Genomic DNA, 25,557 nt, shown 5'->3' with positions numbered 1-25,557 from the left:
TTTCTTTCTTTCTTTCTTTCTTTCTTTCTTTCTTTCTTTCTTTCTTTATAACATTTCTACCCCATCCTTCCTGATAAAATGCCTCTGGTCGGTTTACAATAATTAAAAGCAGTAGTAATTCTAAAATTACAATCAATAATAGTAAATAAATAATGGTACAACAATAATTAAAACAATAAATAACATTAGATTCTGTTCTCTCTCAGACATCTCTGCTTCTCACCAAAGCAAATACCCAAAATGGATATGAATTGTGCGGGGGGGGGTGTTTAAAGAGCTAAGAGGAAATGTAATATGACTAAAATGTAAGAGCAGGTCCCGTCAATGTTTCATGTATTTTAAAGCAGATGCAGGTACAGGTGGAAAAGCACTGTCATTTTGTTAAGTACAGTTTGTCTAAATTTTGTGTTGCATTTACAAAGCTTCCTATCTACTTCAGTTTCCTATCTCATAGTTTAGGGAGGTAACTTGATGAGGAGATTGGCAGAAAGAACTGGCCTCAGGCCCAGAGTTGCTGTATACATAGCAGGGTGAACAGAGAGTTAAAGATATTAAGGAGGGGAAAAACAGGAACCAAACACTGAGTTTCCAAAGATTCCGTTTCAACAAGCAAGAGTTGTCAAGCTGCTGCTTGCCTGAAGTAAGTTAAGACACTGCTAGGAATCCCAGCATAGAAGAGACAACTACTGTCTGACATTGTAACTGAAAAGATACTGTTTTACAGTGGTTGTCCTGTGCATATATCTCATCCTTTAATAATTTATTTGTCATATGTCACATTTATGCTGTTTATTGTGACAATAGTGCTAGATGCTTTTCATGATAGATGACGTGGAACATATCCCACCAAATAACATTATATACACCCCATCTCAGAGCTCACCTTAAGCCCTCACATATTCAGATAAATGCCTCAGTAGGGCTATAGGCAATTAGCATATTAGAGGAATACATATACCCAGTGTTGTGTTACTAGTTGTTAAACACTTGTCTGTATCCATGCAAAGAGTAGTTCACTGAGTGCTGCACAATCATTGGGAAAGGATTTGCATCTTGAACTTTTGGGCTGAAATTCAACACTCTCACTAGTAGGACTTGAGCTCAAGTTTATCAAATGGACTATTCTTACACGGAATACTTTATGAACTATGTGTAACTATGGCAATTAATCATCTAGAGCAATAGAGGAAGACCTAAGGTTCATGACCCAATCTGACCCTTTGGGGTTCCAAAGATGGGCACACTCTGTTCTACTTTCACATCGTTTACCCAGGTGTCTAATCCAGACATTTCATAGCTTTGTGCAGCCCCCCCCCCCCCGCAATTCTTAAAGGTTAGAATGCTTCCCTAAAAGCTTATTTACTGAACTGAAATGGGCTAGTATTTTTGCCATTCCTCTTCTGCCTATCCTTTTTGGCTTTGCCCTTGCTCACCCCAAAATGCCACTTCAAAGAGCATCTCTGATATGGAATCTGATATGCTGGCTGAAAATTGTTTGATACCCCTGATCTGAAAGTGTCTGTAATTATCCATTAGCCAGGAATGTTTTAATTGCTAATAATTTAGAACAATGTACTTTATTATAATTACATACAGTCATCCTGCATTGATTTTATAACAGTCTTCTTTATCCCAAGCTGTGGCCAGTTGAAGTATTTGTGTATTTTTCTATAAATTATACATAAAGCAATGTAAACAAGAAAAGTAATCAATGCAGCTTTGTAAAATAATAAAAATATTTAATGAAAAAGTTGAGAACAGGGCAGGAAATTCCGGGGAGTCATTTTGCTTAACAAACTCTTATTTCCTATGAAGCTTACATGGAGCTTTTTACTGTAATATCATTAGGTCAAACTCTCTAAAGTAGCACACATTCACACACCAAGTATTGGAATTCCTGGATCCAACATCATAATTCTTCAGATCTCCTCTGTCCTCCCCGCACCTCTCAACAGTTAACCATGCTCTGCGTGGATGTGTTGTGTTGATGCTTCCCATCTGTGCCTGCTACTGATCTTTATTCCCAGATCCTGCTTGACTGCTGCTTGCTTGCTTGCAGTTTCAGACCACCCAATAACGACAGTTCTGTGGCAGTGTACAAATAAAAACCTAAAATACCAAATAATGATGACAAAACAGCACAGGGTAAAATCAGGATAAAACCAGCAACAAGGGGCACAGACAATCGGCACATAACAAAATAAAACTAAAACCTGAAATAAAAATAAAACCAGCAGCAAAAATAGAAAATCACAAGTATCTAAAAGCACAAAAACTGCAGTTAAAATGCCTGTTAGAATAAAAAGTCTTCAGTTACCCCATCCCACATATAGGCACCAAGCAAACTCCTCTGGACAGGGCATTTCACAGGTGAGGCATCCCCACGGAAGGGGTTCTCTTGTAACGTCATGCCCTCCCTCATTTGGAAGGAGCTTCTTGATGAAAGCTTCAGGTCATAATTTAAGGGTCCAAATACGTAAATATAGTGGAGGAGTCACTTCTATATTTCACTTCAGCACCAACTAAACTCCTTTCCCAGACTTTATTTCACAGCTGCTTCAGTGTTTTGTTTAAGCAGCCATTCTGTTTTATCCTTTGCTGTTGCTGAGTAGCATGTATCCCAAGGTGGAGCAAAAGTCATTTTCAGCTGCTGCAGCAAAGGCACTAGTTTTTACATAATGTTGGCTCTGCCCAGTTGTAAGCCCTGAAGTTACACCACCTGGAATATTCTCCATGCCCACCTGTTGAAGAAGGAGGTCCTGCCAGTGTACATGCCTTTAAAAGTTCTCATTGCTTGAGTGTCCAGATTTTTGGATGCTCCACAGACATTTCTGGAAACCCAGCCATCAGATCTACACTGTGCTGGTCCTGCTGCATTTCACTGCAGCAAGGGTGGCTGATTTGCATGCTTTCTTCAGGTTTTATAAATATAGCAAGTTGACTGTAAAATCCAACTTTTTAATACCTTGGGAAGTAGTGAGATATAGCTGCTAACAGAAGACAGCTTGTTTAGTATAATACAAACTCAGAGGAAGCCACTTAAAGCCATGATCTAGTGTATGAGTGTCCTCTGGCCTAAATGCAACAGTGCCATGAAATCTCTACTCTGCCCTCCTATCTACCAAGCTATGCAGGAAGACAAGATACAGCACTGATGTGAGATTAGTAGCACAATCACAGTTCTAGATACTGACCTAGAAGAACAGCTGGAAAAAAACAGTGTCAACATGACAGCTTTTGGAGGCCAAGGAACCAGGTACCTGTGCTCTTCCTGCTATAACATCTGTGCTATATGTGTAAATGCTTGATATGACTTCATTCACGGGGTGAAAATCTAGGTGGGACATAAAACATTAACAAGGAGATAAAGGCAGGTAGTACAGATGATCCTAATAGTTACAGGATACTTTAAACAGGAAGTAAAGTATCTGAGGTAAGTAGAATGCCGTGGTGTGTTATTTTCTGTCACTTGGGAGTTTGGGGCACTTTTGAAATTTTACTTATTCCTTTATTTATTTATTTTTTCCTGAAGGGTCCAAGAGTTTACAATGAGAGTGACCAGAGTTCTTAAAACTGAAAAATAAGGGTAGCCTCCTGATTTGAGGCTCTCGTCATATAAGATGCCTTGCTTTAGCTACTTCTTCCCACTTAGATCATATGTAACGGATGGATTTTGGCATGCATCCATTGGGCTAGGAGTAGGCTTTATTAGGGTGCCTACTATTTGTGATTTGTTTGATTCCTGGTTGCAAACTGGAATGTTGTTTCTGTATGTGCTTAACTTCAGAGCCCTTCATGTTTGTCCTTAGCTTTTATTTTGGTCTAGCAGATCTCTTTATGACATTTGCTTCTCAACCAGTAACTTTTGTCACTTTCTTTTTCTCTGGTACCATTTGCTTTTGCTTTCTTTTCTTACTAATTTTGTAAGGTTGCATGTTAAAACATGTAACTTGTATAACCTTGTAAAGAAGCTGATTAGAGCAGATTTGATTCGAATTTAATTCAGAATTATAGTTTAAAAAAAAAACCCTGCTATTTCCTTGGACTGGGAAAAAATTCAGCAGCTTCACTGAATTTGAAGAATGATACCAAATTGTGCAGGGCCTGTCTTGAGCATAGAATGGAGCTACACTTATCCCAATGGATTAAAGCAGGCTGTAACATAAATGGGTCAGTGCATCAAAAGGTCCCCTCCCCCCAATGAATTGCTAAAAAAACCCACTGATTATTAATATATTGTTAAATTATTTCAAGGCTTTAACTTTACTTCTTTCCATTTTGTGGTAGCTCTGGAGAACTGGAACTCACAGTTTCCTCAGCAGCAATGGACAGAAAGTTTTTCTTTCTCGTACATGCATCAAGTATGCTTGACTCAGGACAAGGGCTGGAAGGGAGCAGGAGCCATGTTGCAAGGATGACTCATTTAGCTCATTAGCTGGAACATACAGCCTGAGTCTTTCTACGGAGACTCTGCATTCTGCTGTTGGGTCCTAAAGACAGCGCTTTCCTTCTTTCGGTGATAATGCTGTGAATGCAAGCCCGAAGCAGCGCCATCTAGTGACTTTTCAGACAAGCGCCAGGTTGCCAGATGACCCTGTCTACCCCTGTTAATGGCTATAGCTGGCAGTTGCTTGAAATTGAAAGGAGGGAGATTGAAGACCTGCCCCTTGATGTGAAAGTTCCTGTTTGTGCACATTTACTCTTCACATTTACTCTTTCTTCTCAAGCACATTCTTTGATCTGCAATAGAAGTGAACCTGAGAGGAAAATATATATTAATAACTGAATTTGTTCAGTTTAGAAGCTAGAACTATGTCAGGATCCATATGCAACAACGCCAAGCACATTTCAAGTATGTCATGCCTTATACTTTTGCTTGGGGCAAGACCAAGGCTTGGTAGCAGAGCACATACTTTACCGACAAAAGCTCCCAAGTTCAATCTCAGACATTTCCATATAAGCCATATAAGCCAAGGGACTCATCTTTTAATACCCCTGAGGGGCTACTGTCAGTCAGTCAGTCCTGAGCTAGATGGATGACTGGTCTGACTGTTTCCTGTGTTCTTAGGTCTCGAGATTGTCTGGAAGTCTTGTGATATATAATGGTCATGATTCTGTGAGTTGCGTTGATCTGAGTCGCTGAGAGAGATCAGACATCATGTGGTGCATGTATATTTTGTGTTGGGATAACGTGTACTAAGGACAAAGAGTGGCTTAAGAAATGGCCCTGTGATAGCAAAATATGTCAACCTTGTGGGTCAGGCTACCTGAGTATATCACCATAAAGCAGCCTTCCCCAACCTGGGGGCCTTCGGAAACATTCGGACTTCAACTCCCAGAATTCCCATCCAGCAGGGCCATTGATTGGGAATTCTGGCTATTGTAGCCCAAGCATGTCTGGAAAGCACAAGGCTGGGGAAGGCTTCCAAAAAGCATAGTTTAACTCGTGTGTGAGCAGCCAGTGGGTTGTATGCAGGCCTTACAGGGGGACGGATCTCCTGCTGCCTGCCAGTCCCCCCTAGCTGTCCCCAGGGTTTTTACCTTCACATTGATACTGCAGGCTAGACAATGCTCTGGCAGCCTCACTGCCTACATCTGAGGCTTTTCAAAGCCTAAATTCTGCAGGGGGATGGTTGGGGGTGTTGCAGCTGAACCATCCTCCAAAAATGCCTCTGTGCTTCACTTGTGGCATGGGAGGGAGAGCAATCCACTATCTTCCAATGAAGTTCAGTGTGGATGCTGAATGGGTATCTCCTGTGGGGCAGAGGTTCCCCATCCCTGATCTAGGTTTAGGTTTGCTTTATGCTGCAGAGGCTGTTAGTGAAGTTCACAGTAGTGCTGGAAAAGGTTTCTCAGAATTATTTTAGCCCTCCAGTACTTTTTCTGTAACTGGCAGCTGTGTAAATAATTAGAAGCTTGATTACAGGATATCTTTCTCTTTAGTCACAGATGTGGCTGATCAAGAACATTATTTATTGAGGTCTTACTTTTTAGGTATCTCTCTTATTCTTACCAAATCTCCATCTGAAATTTTTAGGAACACTTTTTTTCTCTAAGGAAGCAACAGGTTCTGCATATGATGGCAGGATTTATTCAACTAATATTGCAGACTAGAAGCCACAGACTTCGCATAGAATATTTCCACTGACTCTTGAAATACATGGCTTATTCCTTCTGCTATTGTCATTTGCAAATTTAAATGTCTGTAATACATATACAAGTTGTAAAAGCCAATAATTGGTGATGGCATGGAAGGGGGATGCAGAAATGAATCTGCACATCATGTATTGATTTTATTGTTAATTTTTGTGCTTATGAACTTCATAGAATACTAGCGTTGGAAGGGGCCATGAAGGCCATTGGGTTCAACCCCCTGCTCTTGCAGGACAACATTTTACACCATCCCACTGAGATGGCTGTCCAGTTTCTGACTTGTTTTATATTATGGTTGAACACAGGTAGACTATTTTTATACTTCTATGCCAACCCAAGGCTCATAGGCTCTCTGTGTGGTTTACAAATGTAAATGACATATAAACAACCAGTAAAAATCATGTATAAATAAAACAATAAACAGTAAAACCATTACAACATGATCAGCAACCCACAACAACTGTACTAAGACTGATACATTGCGATGTTTGGGGCTTGGCCACCACATAAACCAGACTCATGGGCAGTAACAGTTGTTAGTGGGGATAAGACTGAGAGCTGGAGGAGAATTATGAATTATAATTCATAATTATGATAATTAAGAATTATCAAGTAAATTAACATTTGGGGACAGTTTTAATACACTATGCTTAGATTTGTTGAAGAAGAGTGTAAATGTTCCTGGGTAAATTTAATTGAAATGCAAGTTCCATTGATTTAAAGAGGTTTTTCCTAAGTATGACTCATGTTGGATTGAACCCATTGTTCCTGGTTATTTATTTATTTAAAACTGTTATATGCCGTCCCCTATGCATGTCCTCTCGAGGCGGCTCACAATCATAGGTTTGTAGTTCCTCTAAGATCTAAATGTATGCCTTTCCTTGATTATATGATTAATTTTCATAAAACAAATAAGTCTACCTGTTGCTCAAACATGTTTATGGCACTTGACTTGGTTTTCATCATGAGTCTTTCATCACATATACAGTATTCCATGTTTTGTAATTCAGATTCATACTCCCAGTACTCTGGGCTTCGGAGTTCTTCTGACTCTGTTCTCACCTACTGATTTTAGCTGAATGACTTCATGAAAGGACTGAATGATCCCATTCAGTTTTACTTTATAGCTTTTGTTTTCCTTATATGAATACAGGCAAGCGTTAACCTTTAACTGATTCAGACTGACACTTGACTTCAATAATTGATAACCTCTCTGTGCTACTATGTACTCTTGCTTCTACAACATAGTCTCACAACTTACTGTGGTTAATAGAAGCATGAAAATTGGCACAGTAGCAAGGTGTCTACCAAATACAAATATGGTCATAATAATGGGCAGTTATTAAGTGAGCTACTGTGTATTCTTGCTTCTAGATTAGTCTTACAACAGATTGTGGTTAATAGGAATGCATACCAGTACAGTAGAAAAATGTCCACAAAACAGAAATGTGATGTTAAACATGGAGTTATTAAGTGAACAGAAACTTCCTTATTCTCAGCTTAGTTTTCTTCCTGTTTGCCCTTGTTTCCCTGAAGTCCTCCATTTCTTGTTCCTCCTTTCTCTCTCTTGCCTTTCCTTAACACCGTAGCATTTTTTCAGTCTCTACTTCTTCTACCAGCTCTGTTTTCCTTTTATAGTTCCCTCTCCCCCATTGAATTCATGTCCTGCTTGTGCGCTGCCCATAGGTACCCATTTGACTGTGAGAACAGAGTGCTAGATTAGCTTGAAAGCCTTTGTTCTGATCTAGATCTCTGGCTTATGTTCTTGTGGTCTTCCACTTTTTAACTTCCTTTGGTTCTTGCTATTGTGCCACACTTCTTATTCTATTTGCCTTGCCTGTTGAATTTCTTTTGTGTTTCGAAGATAAAATAGGCTTCTTTTACATATTTACATTTTTAAACTCTTTTCCTAATGTATTCCTGGACACATAATTAACGTCTGCAGAATGAACTTTGGACCCCAACAGATATGAAATGGTTAAACTGAAGTTCAGACTGTTTGGTTGCTTTGCAACCTGTTGGTTTAACTAGCTTGCTAGTTAGTTTTAGGAACTGGAATCATTCTGAATGGTTGTATAAAGTTATGGACGCATTTTGCAGTTTGTCTGGTGGTGTTATAAAGGTACTGAAATATCCAGCTGGCATTCCTGAGGCTTTCTGTTCTGCATTGTGTGCATGTTTGTGTGTGCATGCATGTTTTGGAGAGGATTATAAGCAGCTACTAACTCAGGCTGTTACATTAGTTCCTCTAAGGTTTCTGATGATACTTTTTCTTGCATAGGGCAACAGGAGTTCAGGAGAATATGGACAGATGGCCCTTGCCTGCAGAGAGTTATATGAATCATGATTATAAATAGTATTTACTGTATAACAACTTGAGAGTCTTTCCATAAAGGCAGCATAGAAATAAGCACATGCTTATATTGAGGAGGATATTGTCAGCTGATGTGATGTTTTCAGGTGTCAGTGTCCCTAGGACAACGGAAAGTTGCAGAAAATTGTTGATCTTCCAGTTCTGAAAACATAAAATCCAGCTGTTAATTCAAAACTGCCTTCCATCCTAGATAAGTAGTCTTCAACTCCTTTTACCACCAACCAAGAAACCTGTTCGTTCTTCCTCCCTCCCTCCCTCTTCCCCTTTCCCACAAACTGCTTTTTGTAACATCTTGCCTGATAAGAGATCTAGAGATCTTTAAAAAAAAATGCACATTTTCTTATCGTAGGCCTAGTAAAAGTATTTCATTGTATGAATTTTTGAAAAGTTTGCTATGTTGATTTTACACACTGCAGAAGTTTCTTATTCAGAAGTTTCTTTAGTACTCAAAAATACTTAAACTGACATGCTGGGTGGGGGAATCAAAGTATATTTAATACAGTTTTCATGTTGTATCAAAATTAATTCAGGTAAATTTTACTTGCAAATTCTTTATAGGAATTTTTGTGCATTTTTAAAATGATTTTTTTTTGGTCAATGGCAATGCCATTTGCACTCTCCTTACATTGTTCATGGGGAGTACTGAAAGCTGTTAACATGAACATAAGTCTACTAAAAATTTGTCCTGGTGATTTGGTCTGCACATTGGTTTGGACATGGGAGTTGTTGTGCATAAGCTGCTTTATTGCACAGCCTATTATCAGTTCCTTTTTGGGTGTTGCTGTGTGACTTCCAAATCTGAACCACTGAACTGTTAGAGACTGAACAGAAATAAACCATGGGTTAACCACTGCACAATTTACTGGTGCGGCAGAAAATAATGTCAGAACTGAGGATGAACAATTATCTGCAACTTTCTTGATTCCACTGGTCTAGGGAAATCCCCAGTGGCCTTCTGAAAAAAATACAATCTCAATTTTGCAATTGATTGGTTTACTTTATCTCGGACACTTATTAATGATATGTAGCATGTTATTAATATTATGTAGCAATGATTTTTAAAATGGAAATCCTGTAGAGAAAAATAGCGGCAGAACACTTGCCCTGAGGGGGGACCCCCCACCCATTTTTAATAAACTTAAAAAGAAATGTCTGGATCAAAAAACTTACTGGATCAAAAAAAACCTTAAAAGCTCAACAGCTATACAGTAGCACCATTTGCCTTATCTTCTTTAAGACACAGCCCAGCCTATGCCATATCTCAAACTACGCTTGAATTCTTGGTTTCAAAATTTGTTGTGTCATGGGGACAGGGGATGGTTGGCTGAGGGATTGATGAGCTGGTTCAAGAAACACAAGTCCAAAGCTTTCATGGACACACAGAACCAGTTATACTGTGATTACACGACGATATGTTCCTGTGTTAAAAATAGTTATTTCAAGGAGTGAGATTTTATTGACTTTGACACCCATTTTCATCAAGATACTCATATCCTTCTGCCGAGTGACTAAAAATAAATTACCTCTCAGTAAATGTGGCCAGCTAAAGTCCACTATGATCTATTCTCTCTGTAGTTTTTGTAACATCACAGAAGAGTGAGGGCAACATTACACAAAGGGAGAAAATTATTTAAGCACAGTCTTCTCAGACTCTGGCAAGTTCTGAAAACAGAGCAATTAATGTACATCAGCAAGGGCTTCTGGTGTGACCATGTTAGATAAAATTAGACTCCACCTCCCTGTTTTTACTAGTTATCTGCCAGGACCTTTGTGACTCAAGTGTACTTCACTGTAATAGCAAATGTTACATAAACCGAAACATGGAGCCTGTTTGGAGTTTGTGGGCAGACTCAAATTATGATGCAAAGCTTTAGTAACAAGTGTGCAGTGAAGCACAATCAAATTATGTGAATGGGGGAGTGCAACAAGAAGGCTTTCCAGAACAGCCTTTTCCCTTTGCACAGGGCTTGAAAGCTCTGGGTAACTTTTCTGGTGCAATTTTCAGAGGCAGGAATTGGCAGGGAGCCCAGATCTGAATGGAGTTTGCAGAAGGTTGGTATACTTCTGTACTAACATGACATGAAGCTAAGAGACTTACTCTTTGTACGTTTTTCTGAGTTTGTTTGTTTGCTCTGCCAGAGGTGGAGCTGAATAGTGTTGAAGTCGGGTAGATGGCCTTTGCAGAGTTAGTTGATCAAAGTGGATAATCTCAAAATGAGGGATTAACTGCTGCAAGCGGCCCACATAAGCCATTCTGAAATGTGATTTGGCCAAAGTTCAAGAGCAGATGGGAGTTGAGTTTGCTATTTACTCAGACGAAATGCTGAGGTTTGCATTGAGCTTTACACTATTTTAGAACATGGTAGCTCTTTTCAAACTGTATTGTAAAGACGTGCAACTGTTTACAAAGCTGATGTTACAATTTCAAGATTAACATTTTTCATGCTTCAAACTCTTAAACTGTTGTTTTGTTCATCGTATTTGTGCCTAAAGTGTTTCTGTGATCAAAGTAACTTCAGTGAACAGACTGCAATCTGTTTTAAAGCAGCTACTCTATACAAGTTTGAAATCCGTGGTTGTATAAAAAGAGAAAGCATTTAAACAAGGGAAATAACAAAGGAGACAAATGAAGTTATTTTGTGTAATTCTTTCAGCCCTCTAAAACTGAGCACTGTTTTGTTTTGTAGATTTATTAATAAACACAGGCTTAAAAGAATAATTTTGCAGCTTATCACCTGAAGAACCTATTTAAATGTACTACACTGCTCAAGTGATCTATGTAAATTTACAAGACAGAGTGCTGTAAACTCGTGCCTTTTGTGTACAGCAGGCATGAGCACTCTGCTTTTTTAACACTGCCAATGAGCAATCCTGTACATTTTTACTCTGAAGTAAATCCCATAGCATTCAGTGGGGCTTTCCCCAAGAGAGGCAAGTATAGAATTCAGGCTAAGACAATTAACGATGATTTATTTATCTTCATCTTTTGCATCCAAGTTTCCAAAATGCTGGCATGTTTTTCTTAATAGATAACACTCATGTAAATATATAATAAAACAGTTTAAAAGCTTTCTGCTATACAAACACTGGTTACTGCTTCTTATGTATGTTTTGCATCATCACTTGATTGTATCAGTGCCAATAGAGAAATGGCATGCTAAAACTTTTGTTGTGGTCCTTCTGGGCAGCACATAGTAACCATATAGCAGCAATCTAGAAGGTTTTGACAGCCTAACCACATTGAAGGAGGCTTTATAGTGTTAATAGAAATAACCAAAACATATTTTCTCCTTAATGGCAAGCAAGTTGTTGCTACTACTGCAGAGGCCTAAAAAACCTTCTCCCATGCAAATTCAAAATTTGTGTTGAAAATAATACGTATTATTTATACTGAGGTGTGCTTTTGTTATTATTAAACTCTAATATAATCTTTTATCCTTTTCTGAACCCTTCCCTAACCACAACAAAAGGATAAATTACAACGTTTATTTCTTTACATCTGTTATGATTTTTCTGTGCCCCTGAAGTTATTAGGATATAAATTGGGGGATTTGAAAAATCCACAAATGAAAAAATGAGCACATGACTGTTTCAGCTGTCATCATATACTCCCTTGCCCCTCTTAATAGTTTAGAATCCCATTGAGCTGAGACACTCTGGCCTTGGAATAGAGGAATCCCTGCAGTGTTGAGTAATGTTTTCATCAGAAATTGTGAGTGAATTGACAAAGAAAGTGCTAGAAACTCAATCCTATGTAACTGTAATATAAGTAGGCATTAGAAGATTTTTCACTTATGTTTTCTGTTGAGGGTTTGGAGCTAAATGAATGAGCCTGAGAGTTAATGTCCCAACTGTGTACTGCAAACCTCCCATCCCTATTACCATTCCTGCTTTCCAGGAAGAGTATAACTTGCTTTGTTTTCATACAACAGCTAACTAACAGGAAGTTAGGATATCATACCACACAATTGGAATGCAGTATAAATGTAAGTTGGAGTAGGAAGTAAGCAAGCTTGAGATTTATTCATGTAGTATCAAATCATGGGTTGGCATTATGTCTGAACTGGCTCATTCTCTAATTGCAGTTTTCTTTGATCTTCATTGTACAATTTAATTCATAAAGTATCTTACAACTTATTTAAGTTTGCTTTTGCATTATATATTATATACTCTTTATTACTTGCATTGAATTTCATCCTGCCCCTTTTGCCATGAAGAGGTGATGAAGAGTATCTAACTTGTCTTCTTTGCAGCACTATTTTTTCAGTTATTACTTTGGAATAATAAAATTCCAAGAAAATAAAAGCATGTACCCTAGCATATTTTTAGGTGTCTGTACTCAATAATTCTCCTTAGTAGCCTTTTCAAATCTGTTTAGCAATGTAGTGGTGGCTGTAAAAATATTTGATTCAAGAACAACAGAGAGTTTTGTCTTAATTGAAAGATAAAGGCTATAAGATAGTTGTTTGGAGAAAGGAAATCAGAATTTAGGAGTGGAAACATTCATAATGGTTATTATGATATATTAATTCCTATTATGAATGTTATACTGGCAGCTTCTCAAAAAAAAAACTGCCATAAAACTAAGTCATGTGATGGATTAGTTTATTATGCTAATACAGAATAGTAAGGAGGACGTGTGACTTCTGTGAAAATGGAGAATGACCATTTTCTTCCTTCAGCCCGGTATGCTACAGTATTGCTTCTGATAAGTTCTTATGACAATTCTACGTAAGATTGCTGCCTGTCACATAATTCATTATTTGAAAATCACTGATAGGGATTATTTCAGCAACACAACAAAGCTGACGGATGGTTAAATCCAGTCCATTTGCACACCTTAGAAGTCCCCTAACTCTCAGGGCATTGAAAGGACATAAGGAGGCTGCCTAAATAAGTAAAGGAAAAGGAAAATACATTTCACCAATGGTATCCATGCGATACAACCCAAAGGAATTGAGTGTGGCATGGCCCTATGAAAGAAAAGGCTCCGTGAAACTGATTTGAGACTTTCAATAGAGGAGCACGATATCACTGGCAAAGCTAACTCTGGATAAAGCAGGAATGCAATGTGGTATTCATATATCCATTTGAACATTTCTGTATAGATTTTTTTAAATAATTGAGCATTTCTTACACATCTTTTCCTGACTGGAAGTTGAAAATGCATGGAAAGATGAAGAGGATACTATTTCTGCCCAGTGATACATGTAGCAAAGCATAAATTAATTGTGCAACTCATATAATCATGAAAGGTAGCTCTCATTTATCTGAGCATAGTTTTGTGACACTAATTATAACCAAAGTGGGGAAATGTCTGTATATTGTTAGAACTATCATTGTGCTTTTAGCTGTTTAGAATCTTTCTAACCTGATTTCCATTGTACACAGGCATCACTTTCAATTTATTTTCAAATTTTGTACTCTGTGTTGATATTCTAGGTTTGCAGTGAGAAGGAACCATGTGTTTTTTACTTCAAAAAATTTAGAAATTAAAAAACTGAACAAAAATTATGCAGCAGTGACTCCTGTGAACAGCCATGCCTTCAGCCAAATCTGTCCTTTAAACATCGCAAATTTGAGGTCTTAGTGCCCCTTCTAGGTCAGGGATGGGGAACATGTGGCCCTTCAGTTGGTCTGCAGCTCTCCTATCTTTAACAGTTCACTGTGGGAGTTGTGTTGCACCATCTGGAGGGCCATACAGTCCTTCTAGACGTAGCTTCCTTAATTTTCCTAGATACCATTTCTTAAGCTCATATCAAGGGTTCATATCAAGCAGAGCCTTTAACTCCAGCCAGCCAAAATGTGTCACTGATGATAAGAACTCTGCTGGATCAGAAGGATCGGAGCTCTGTCTGGATCAGAGCACTGTCTGGTTCAGCATTATGTTCAAAACATGGACAGCCAGAGGTTTATGGGAAACCCATGGCAGGACATGGATGCTTATGCCCGCTGCCATGCTAGGGGAGGGGCTAGTATGGGCTGTATTTTTCCACTTAGCTGAAGTCAGCAGCCATCCTTTTCCCAAGAACCATTCAGAAGATTCCACTGCAGAAAGCCAATAACAGGGGTCCTGCTGACACTACATGTTGCTTTTTAGTCTTAGGCTTTGCATTGTATATTTCTACTCATTCTGGACCAGTCACCTCCTAGTATTTCTACAGATCAACAGAAACCCTGTATGCATAAGTGTATACTTAATAGGTCAGATTCTTTGTGATAGCTGATCAGATAAACATTCTTGTTCTGCTGCAATTTCAGGAATTGGACAGATTAATAAATTTTTTTTAATGAAACAGTTGTCATATATCATTAGAAAATGCTTGCTCACAATTGGATAGAAAGCATGTATTAAAAGATTCTGGGAAGCTGACAAGTGAACTAGCTAGATTCTGGTTAACAAAAATGAAGTCCAAAACAGTGGTTATCAAACTCCCTTCCCCTCTTGACACTTGAAAAGTGCTGGGAATCTTAGCAGATTGTTTTACAAATAGCATATTATATTAAAATGCTCTCTTTCTCTTGAAGTCCCCAACTTTCTGTTATGTTGAGACTCATTCTTCTTTGTATAAATATGTTCTGAGATGACAATATAGACCAGCATGATGTTATTAAGAGTGTTCTCATTTTAGGCTGTGGCAGCTGTGATCCCTATCACTGGTGTAAGCTGTTCCTTTTATTGTTTGTTTTTAATTTTATCATTTTATAGTGTGCAGTTAGACTACATTATACTAGAATTAGTTTTATTACGGTCTTTATTAATGTTGTGACTGGATACTATATAGTTTGATTTAAGAAGAGCTATTATGATTGTGCTGTTTATCTTCTAGCCCTTAAGAAGCCTAGGGGTAGGAGTACCAACAAATCTGTACATAAGAAAAGCCATGCTGGTCAGTCCATGCAGTCCAGCATTTGGATTCTCCAAAAATAACTTTCCATTTCATTTTAGTTTGCTCTTGTCTTTGGCCTGTTTTTAGCTCATTTGAACAGAAGTGTATAGTTTAAATGGAAAAGTGTGCATTTCTGTGCATGTTTTTCAAAAGTAGTGTACTTTTCCACTGTTGACTAAACTATGAAAATACGTGTTGTAGCAAAAATGTTCAGACTTGCTCAACAGAAGAGCCGCATACAGTAAATCTCAGATGTTTGAGAGCCACAAGACTTTCAACATTTATTCTATTTATGAAAGTGTGTTCTTATCAGTGTATACTTTTTTAAACGTACATGATAAGGCACACAGACACCTGTAACACTAACTGTGGGGTGTTCGTCCAAAGAAATGGACCTTTAGAAACAAGAACTACTCAGAGCAAATGTCATCTTACTGTGGAATGAGCTCCCCAGAGAGGTTTGCCTGGCACCAACTTTATATTTTTTTGTGGTGCCAGGTGAAAACCTTTTTATTTTCCCACCGTTTTAAGAATTAGGAATTTTTAAATCTGGTTTTAACTATCTACAGTCGCATTTTGATTTTGATTTTGATTTGGTTTTGACTTTGCTTTTATTGGAGATATATTGCTGTTGGTTTTATGTATATTCTTAATTATTGTTAATTGTTGTTTTTGATTATGGATTGTTTGTTTTGATTTCTTTAAGTCATCCTGAGGTGCTTTGCATATAGGATGGGGTAGAAATCTTTTAAATAAATAAATAAATCATGGCAATTATAATATAGTGAGAAGTGCTGAGAATTCTTTGTTAGAATTCTAACTTGAAGACCATGTCCTGTCAGGGTTCTTTGAAGGAGCTGCAGAGGGAAACACAGCAGTAACTTCAGGGGCTGTCAGATAAACAACACAAATTCTCTTTGGAGCTGTGACTCATCCCCACACTCTCTACATTCAGGAAAGGGGTCAAGATACCTCTTTCGAAGTTGGCTTTTTAAAGTCGGCAGGAACAGCACAGGTCATGCTGGGGCAAGCTTTCCTGAGGCCAGCAACCCAGCCCACTCACTTCCAGAGGCTCAGGAAGAAGATGGTGTATGGGAAGTTGTGAGGTTGTTACTTTCAGTCCCTCTTCCCTCCCTACCCAATTACTTTATGCTCACTCTTGAAGCCCTGAAGAAGGTGCTTGTGGTTGGCCTGGATCTGTCCCATCTTTGGCTTTTTTACTGGGGGTAGAATGGCAACTGAAGCAGCTGCCACCAAAGACACTGAGGAAACATGGCTGCCACTGCCACATCTGATAACATCACCAGATTTGCTACCTGGAGAGGTTGAACCACCAAAGTGCCTTTGTGCTGATAAGCAGGAGCAGATGGGGAATGGTGGGATAAGCTCTCCCAAGGCTGCCAGCCCATCCTGCCCTCTTTCTGAGGCACAGGAAGTGAGCAGGTCAGGCTGGTGGCGTTGGGAGAGCTTGCCACAATCATGGCCATGCCATCTCTGGGATCCAGACTGGGGGTGAACAGGGGGACTCCAAGCCCCAGTGAGACTCCTGAGCCTTTGTTTGGCCAGCCCTGTTAATGAGCTATCTCAGCTCCCGCTGGTGGTTTACTGACTGCCAAGGGAGAAAATGCTAGGAGGGGAGCCAAATGATAGTTCCCAGCTGAGCTGGGAAAACATATTTACATGTTTTAAAAGCCAACTTGCAGGACATTTTACCATTTATCATATTGCTCTGAGTTATAAAGACCTGAGGAAACAATGGTTTGGTTTCTGAGAGAATGCAATTTTGCCACTAATAAGAAAGGTCTATCTAGGTAAGCATTCTGTTCCACAGTGGTCATTCAAAGTCCTGGGAAAGCACATGATAGGACAATTGTGTTCTCACTTGTGTTTTTCAGCAGCTCATGTTGAAAGACACACTGCCACTATATAGGAGCGACTATGACAAGTAGCCAAGGTAGCTTTATCCACTCTATAATGATTTATACCAGGGGTCCTCAAACTTTTTGAACAGGGGGCCAGTTGAAAGGTGCCGGCGATGGGCGCAGGCAGCCAAGGCGGTGTGGGCGGTGTGGGGGCGCGGGCAGCAAGGCAGGGGCATGCATGCGCAGAGATCATTTTCTCTGAGTGAGTCCAAAATGATCACTTTGCGAGCAAGCCGGCACCTCACAGTGCACAGGGCAAGGTGCTGGCTTGCGAGCAACGAGATCGTTTTGGATTCACTCAGAGAAAACGTTCTCCATGTGAGCAAGCCGGCGCCTTGCCGTGTGCATGCCCAGCGGCAGCTTGCTCGCAGGGAGATCCTTTTCATAGCGCGGCGAACTATGGCGGGCCAGGTAAATGGGCATGGCGGGCTGGATCTAGCCCACAGACTGTAGTTTGAGGATCCATGGTTTATACAGTTATATCACACTGTGGTTTCATGAGGTCATGCTATTAATGATTTGCTTATAAATACAATATCTAGCATATGAACAGAGAACCAGTGAGATGCAGTGATTAAACAGCTGAACTGGGACTCCAGATATCAAGGTTCTAGTCCCCACTTGGCCATGAAACCCACTGGGGGACTTGAGCCAGTCACTGGCTTTCAGCCTAACCTACCTCAGAGATATGTTGTGATGCAAAATGGAAAGGAGAGGGACTATGTAAGCCACCTTGAGTTCCTTTCAAAAAGGAAAAAGATGTGATATAAATGTAATGTAATGATCATCATCTGTTCACAAGTAGCTCATTTCTATGTGTTTTGCCCTATAGAGTTTTGCTTTAATTTAAAGTTTGTGGTGTATGAGTTAGAATGTACAACTGATTGAATGACTTGAGAATTAATAGTAGTTTATTTTGTCCACTAGTGTTTGTTGTCTGTTCTAATTCTAATTCTGTTCAAACTGTAAATTTAATATTGGATTAGCTATAGATACAGTTGTCTGTGTCTTTTCTTCAAAACTGGAAGAAGAATCATGCTGCATTAGACCAACGTCTTCTTGAGTCTTTCATTCTGTTTGCACGGTAACCATAGGACAGGAACAGTTATAGCACCTTCCTTCTCCTAATCTACAGCAACTGGTATTCAGAGGTATACTGCCTCTGATACTGGAGGGAATATATATCCACGATGACTCAAAATTATTGATAACCTTATCTTCCATGGTTTTATCTAATCCTCTTTTAAAGCCTTCAGACTTCATGGCCATTACCGCATTTTGTGATAGCAAATTCCATACATTATGCACTGTGTGAGCAACTTTTGTGCCCTGAATCTCTCACCACTCAGCTTCTATGGGTGATCCTGGGTTCTTGTACAGCGGCTCACAAATGCCTCAGTTCACGACCAAATCAGGTTGCGAACAGAAATTTCAGACAAATTTTGCCTCAGGTTGCAAATTCATTGGGTGACGATCACAGTCACACCCGTCTTCCCTGCATGGGCGCAATTGTGCCCATGCTTGGAAGGGGGGAGATGGCTACAATCGTGCTGGGAGGCGAAATGGCCACAATCATGCTCGGGGGGGAGATGGCCACGATTGCGCCCGTGTTCCCTGCACAAGCGTGATTGCGGTCGTGCTGCGGGGGTGGAGGGGGGTGGAGATGGCCGCGATCGTGCTCAGTGGGGAGATGGCTGCGATCGTGCCCATGTTCCCTGCCTGAGCATGACTACAATCGCACCCATCTGTGGCTGCAATCCCAGTCGCACTCAGGCAGGGAACACAGGCGTGATCACGGTCCTGCTGTGAGGGGGGGCAAGATGGCCGCAGCCTTTGTTGTTCTTTGTCACTTTGCTTCAGATTTTTGTGATTAAAAAAATAATTACAGAATGGATTAATCTTATTTACATTTAACCTTATGGGGAAATTTGACTTGGCTCACAACCAATTTGGGTTGCGACCAGAGTTGTGGAATGGATTAAGTTCGTGAGCCAAGGTACCATTGTATTGTGTGAGTGGGAGAAAATCATCCCGTGCATATTTTCGCACAACTCTATAATGTTTTCCCCTATTCTCTATTTTTCTAAGCTCTCTATTTTCCCCTACTCTCCAAACATGATAACTTTTCCACATAAGAAAGTTACTTCAGTGCCTTGGTTGCCCTTTTCTGTTTATTTTCCAGCTTTACAATATACTTTTTTGAAGTAATTTACCAGAACTGTACACAGTATTGGAAGTGCACCATAGATTTGTACATATTCATAATGATACTGGAGAATTTATTTTTGAATCATTTCTTATTGATCCCCAACATAGATCCTACCTTTTTTAAACAACACCTACACAGTATATTAACATGTTCATTGAACTAACCTCTATAGACCAAAGATCTTTTTCTTACCCACTCAATGCCAGCTCAGATCCCACTGGCATATATATGAAGGTAGAAGTGTTTACCCCAATATGCCTCACTTCTCACTTGCTTACACTGAGCCCCATTTGCCATTTTAATGCCCATTTCCTCAGTTTGAAAGAGATCCTTTTAAATCTCTCAACACCTTTTATTTTAACAAGTCTAAACAATTTGTTGTGTCAGCAAACCTGGCCCCTTTTCTACTCACCCCTAAGTTCAGGTTATTTATGAACATGTTTAAAATGACTGGTCACAATACATATCCTTGTGGGATCCCACAGATTACATGCTTCCATGCAAGAACTCACTTTTCCTTCTTAGTCTATGCTTTCTATTCCTGTCACTGTTAAATTTGCTCAAGAATCTTTGCTGAGGGATTTTGTCAAAAGCCTTTTAGAAGACCAAGTAAACAGTGACTACTGGATTGTCCCTGTCCGCAAAGAACTCTCAAAGGTTAACAAGACAAGATACATGTTTGCAGATGCCCTGTTGATTTTTTCTTAGCAGCACATGGCCTTCTTTAAGCTTGACCATTTTTTAATAACACTTTCTACGAATGTTCCTGAAACTTTGTATTTGTATTTTTCTGGATCATTTTTAAAAGTTGACATTATACTGACTACACACTAGTCCTCTGGTACAGGAGTCAGCATTTTAGGAATGTAACATATTTTGGTTGCAAGATTATTAATATCACCTTAATTCTTTTGAGTACTCAAAAGACATCTGGGTCCACTGGTGTCTTGGCTTTCAGTTTGTCACTTTTTATCACTACTGTATTCCTCAGTACATCATATTTCCCTTCCTGAAAATACAGTTCAGGCTCAGGTATCTGCCCAGCATTTTCTGCAGTAAACAGAAATGAAAAAGTTTCGTTTTTTCTGCAGTCTCATCATCCTTCTTCAGTAGAGCAGTCCCTGAGTTATGAACATCCAAGAACCCATACTTATGAACAAACTGCCATAAAGCCTATTAATTTTTTAAAATTACATAGAGGAAAAGGGAAGCCACTAAAGCATGCCTTCCCCGCCCATCCAAAGAGGGAAATCTCTTTGCAGCATTTCTTTGCTGCAAAGGGGAGGTACCGGGGGTGGGGGGTGATATTCACACTTTTTCCACTTTTATAGGTGCCTTGCATCCCCAACCCCTGCGAATGTGGAGGGCCAGCTCTAGATTGAGAGAGGTATTACTGCCACTCTGTACGACTCTGGTGTACCCACAGCTGGAGTATTGTGTTCATTTCTGGGACTCTCATTACAAGGGGGATATAGCAAGGTTGGAATCGGTGCAGTGTAGGACCACAAGAATGGTGGCTGGTTTGCAGGGTAAGCCATATGAGGAGAGACTGAGGGAACTGGGTCTTTTCAGCCTTGAGAAGGGGAGACTCAGGGGGGACCTGTTAGCAACATACAGGTATGTTAAGGGGTGTCACGCAGAGATGAGTCATGACCTTTTTCTCCCCTGCGGTGGAGGGCAGAATGCGTTCTAATAGAGCAAAGCTCAGGGAACCAAGATGGATGCCAAGAAGTACTTCCTGGTGGTTAGGACCCCTAGGGCATGGAATGAGCTTCCACAGGAGGTGGTTGAAGCTCCATCAGTGAGGGTGTTTAAGGATAGGCTGGGCATGCACATGGTAAGCATGTAATGAGTGAAGCCGGCTGGAGCCAGGGGTCAGACTAGATGGCCCAGGAGACCCCTTCTAACTCTCTCTGTTTCAATGTTTCTATATATGATCCAACTGACATACAATTTGGGCTTAAAGGTGAATTTCCGTTTTCTCATTCATAACCTGGGGACTGCCTGTAACTTTCGCTCTTGCTATCCAGCAACTCCATAGCCTTCCTTACCAATTTCCTGTTTCTACTTTATTTAAATAACTGTTTAATTATATTGGTGATATTTTCCTCAGATTACTTCTTTACATCCTCTATTGTCTTCTTAAAGGTTTGTTCTTTTTTGTTCTCATTAGTGCAAGACTTCCATTTGTATGAAGGAAACTTTTCTATTTATTTGATCTCCCACCTTTCCAGCCTTCTGATGTATTAAAAATTATTTTCAGTTAGCATCTGCTAACTCAGGTTTTTTCTACAGTAATGTGCTATAGAATATTATATGCAGGAATCCATTAGAAGGCTATACTCAAAGGGTTGCTTTCTATATATAATAGTAGACAAGTATTCCATTTCATTTTACCCAAATAACTTAAGAAAAACTGAGCTGCAGTTCTGTGAGCCGTCCCGAGGCTATGTAGCAAGGGGACGGCATATAAAAACTTTAAATAAATAAATAAACATTTCAGTTTAACCCACTAAAACCCTTTTGACCTGCAACAACTTTTTTCTAAGGGTAAATATATTTTTCTTAACATTTGTATTACAATTTTGTCTAGATTTCCTTTTCCCCATCTTATCTGTCTTATCCTAATATTGGACTAATATTGTCATTGAAGACCTCATTGTCAAGATAATAGACATTGTTTAGGCTAGTCCAGTAAAATATAACAGTTTCATTTGTGTCAGTTAAAAGATGTATAAAAATGACTTGCTGGGGGCATATTAGTACTATCAGTTTCTCATCTGGTAGCTGCTGTTGTGTCTCAAAGAGAGAACTCTCCTGTCATTTTAAGAAAATGTAAATGAAAAGATGCTGGTAACTTGCCAATAAATCATACATTATTTTTATGTGTGACAAGAATTGGGATTTAGAATATGCCAAGGGTAGAGTAGTTTAGAAGGTAAAAATATCCAGCAATTTTTCTTTGCTTCATTTAAGGGTTTCGTCATGACTAATATTGGCTCTGCCTACATCATAAAGCATCACTGAACTTTTAAGACCTCCAAATAGCAACTTAGCAAATCCACTCTGGGATTCTAGCCATTGTTATAAAAAGACACTTGGCACTTGGTACTTTGTCCTGTTTAGAAGCACAGGATTTACTAGGTTGTAAAATGCAAATGCAGTTGCATTGCATGTAGTTTTGTAAATAGGCTATGCAATTCTGTTTTGGATATGAGAAACATTTTTTTAAGCAGAGAAGTACAAACCATTTTATGTTCCAAAGCAGTCACTTTGAAAATTACTAGAATGCTAATTGTTGTAATAGTCTTTATTTGGATTTTATTGGATATGTATTTGAGACTGTCAGAACACTTAATATAGACTTTTTAAAGGACCATACTTTTCCTTGCCTTGGGTTATTGTGTATAAGTATTTTTACCTATATTAGTAATGAAAACTTGAACATAAACCAGTGGTTCTGCAGTAACTTTGCCCAGAGGATTTTAAATTTTCAGTGAGAATGCAGGATTATAACATAAATTTAGGAATTTTTTTAGTTTACATATGAAGTTTTGAAATATCAATATGCTTCCTTGAAGGGTCTGTACCAATTAATTAATTGGGTTGGAGGGCGTTAAACTGCCTTAAAGCTGTGGAAGAAGCTGCATACTAATGTAACAATTATAAGTTTGACTTACAATTTTTTTTTTTGGTCTGGCTCCTTTGTGCCGAGTGCAAACCTTTTCCCTGATTTTTTCCTGCATCAGAATGAAATTAAGCAACACCCAGGAATGTCTGTCCAGGCTACACAGAAAATGTATCAGACTTAAATATGGATGTACTTCACTTGTAGTCATTGGTGCAGTTCCTAGTGTAGACACTGAAGTAATAGTTAAACTTTTGAAAAAATAATTAATTTATGAATTAATTAAAAATCTGTCCACAGGTGTGTGTACAATTGAACATGAGCAGATGGCCAATTTCAGAGTGTGTAGCCTACATGCAAAGCTCCAAGTTCATTTCCTCAGATTGCCACTGAAAAGATCTTGCATAGCAGGTTTTAAAAAGAACTAAACTCTGCTTGTTGTGGTTGCCATGGAGAAGTGCTGTCAGTCAGAAAGATGCTCCCAGTGCAGATGTTAGAAGTGGGTTTTATATTATGGTTGTTAAAACCAAGTTGAAACATTTAAATCTATTGGCCAAAGTCTGATAGAATTCCACATTATTAGGTTCTTTATCGTGGCCTCTGTGCATCGCATATTATGGGTGCTGCGCCTGCACAATGCCTGCAGCCCGGAAAGATTCAAAGCTTTAATGGTTTTGGCGGGAACTCCCCCCCCCCATAGTATAAAGAGCGGAGTTCCCGCCATTTCCCCAGTCTTCTTGCAACCACCATTCTAAAAGTTGATTTTGCTTTTCTTAACATGCTCCATTTCATGCTTTGCACAGTGCTACTTTTCAGGAAGAAATTCGGTCGTATTGGGAAGTGTAATGACCTCTTGCCAACATGTAAGAGTCCAGTTGTAATCTATAAAATGCAAAATTCTGAGATAGAAAGCATGGAAATCCTCACCCAAACTCCTGATTTGTAGTTCTGTATCTGAAATTTGAAAGCCCTGTAACTTCATACAAGGATGGAGACTTTAATGCAAGAAAACCAATGTTGATAAACTATTAAAACTGGGAAACCCACTAGACTGCTACTTGGGGCTACTTATAGCCCAAGCTTGCTTCATCTGTGGCATTAAAAATAGCCATACAGGGTCTTGATCTTTAAAAAGAAATAGTTATAATTGAAGGAGTCATTCCTCATGGAAGGTCTTAGTCCCTTGCTATTTACATATTTTATTGAGGGTTAAAACAAACAGAGTCTTAGAGTCAGGTTAAATTAAGTTTATACAAGTATACTGCCTAAAGCATTTTTTCCTGCGATTCCTTGAAAGTGCTCTGGATCATACACTCCTGATAAACTAGTAGCAGCCTCCTTTCTAGATCCACAATCCTATACACATTTAGATAATGAAATACCCTCCCCCTCGCGACAACACTCAGCCATCATGGATGACTAGGACATGCTAGGAATCTGCTCCCCTCTTGCTTGCTAAAATTCCCCTTTCCCTTTCCTCTGAACTCAGTTTCTGACCTTGGGGGCTAGCCAGCACAGTTTTTTCCACACTGGCCATGAGATGGAGTGGGGAGGCATTTTCCAGCTTCCCTTTCTAAGGCTAGAGCACTGTCTCTGACCATGTGAGGGCAGGGGAAATCTTCCCTGCCCTGTGGCTCCTCAGACAATGTTTAGAGGCCATAGAATTGCTCCCTAAATAGAGCACCATCTTCTCTGTAGTGGGTAAAAGTCAAAAAAGAGGACTTTATTCTATGCATGCTCTTTTGAATGAACAGTTAAGCAGTAGCGATTATATATGTTACAACAATATAACTGGGTTAAAATGAACTAAACCAAGCCTGTTAAACCAAGGTAATTGTAAAAATATAGCTTCCCTAGTTGTATCCTGAATCAAATACCCTTTATTTGCAATTGCAGGATTTAAAAACAACAACTAGTTAATTTTAAGAGAAAGAAAGGTTGCAGTGCTTGCAGATTTAGTAATGTGCCAAAACACAGGGGAAATTACAAATTAAAGCATTTGATCCTAACATCCATGCCATTTAAGCCATTAATATGTTTTATAGACTCACATACTGTGCCAGCTTCAAACTTGCCTTCATGAACCCATACTTTTCCTTGGGTTTTTATCTCTTATCCTCTTTTTATCTAAAATAGATCTGGGGAAGGCAGACAGACAGACCAGCCGACCTAGACAAATAGCATATACGGGTATAGTTTAAAGAAACCTTTTTTAAAATTGTAACAACTCCGTCCTTACATTCTTTAGAAGGCAGATTTTCCTACTAATGTCTTGATTTTGTGAGGAACAGAATGTTCAGGCTGTAAAATGAAAGTGTGCCTACTAAGTTATTCACCTTACTTAGAGCCATTTCCGTGGGTCTGCTTTTGCTGGCATCCAC

The 25,557-nt window shown here is 39.2% G+C and overlaps 1 protein-coding gene across 6 annotated transcripts in view; it reads left to right on the top strand.

The window, feature by feature from the left end:
- The window catches only part of ATXN7 (ataxin 7), a 103,252-nt gene that overhangs the window by 56,916 nt on the left and 20,779 nt on the right, over positions 1–25,557 (top strand). The window contains exon 1 of one of the 6 annotated variants that reach the window (XM_044451895.1): positions 5,429–10,579. The exons of the other annotated variants lie outside the window; for them this stretch is intronic. Coding sequence (XP_044307830.1) covers positions 10,564–10,579 — 16 coding nt within the window. The 5' untranslated portion in view covers positions 5,429–10,563. Of the gene's footprint in view, positions 1–5,428; positions 10,580–25,557 lie in introns of those variants that run through there. 6 annotated transcript variants of the gene reach the window in all.

The sequence above is a fragment of the Varanus komodoensis genome, unplaced genomic scaffold (genome assembly GCF_004798865.1).
Source record: "Varanus komodoensis strain SLA01 unplaced genomic scaffold, ASM479886v1 scaffold6_4, whole genome shotgun sequence".
NCBI classification, from domain to species: domain Eukaryota; kingdom Metazoa; phylum Chordata; class Lepidosauria; order Squamata; family Varanidae; genus Varanus; species Varanus komodoensis.
The sequence above is the reverse complement of the archived record's forward strand: the minus strand, read 5'-3'. Positions and strand labels throughout refer to the sequence as shown.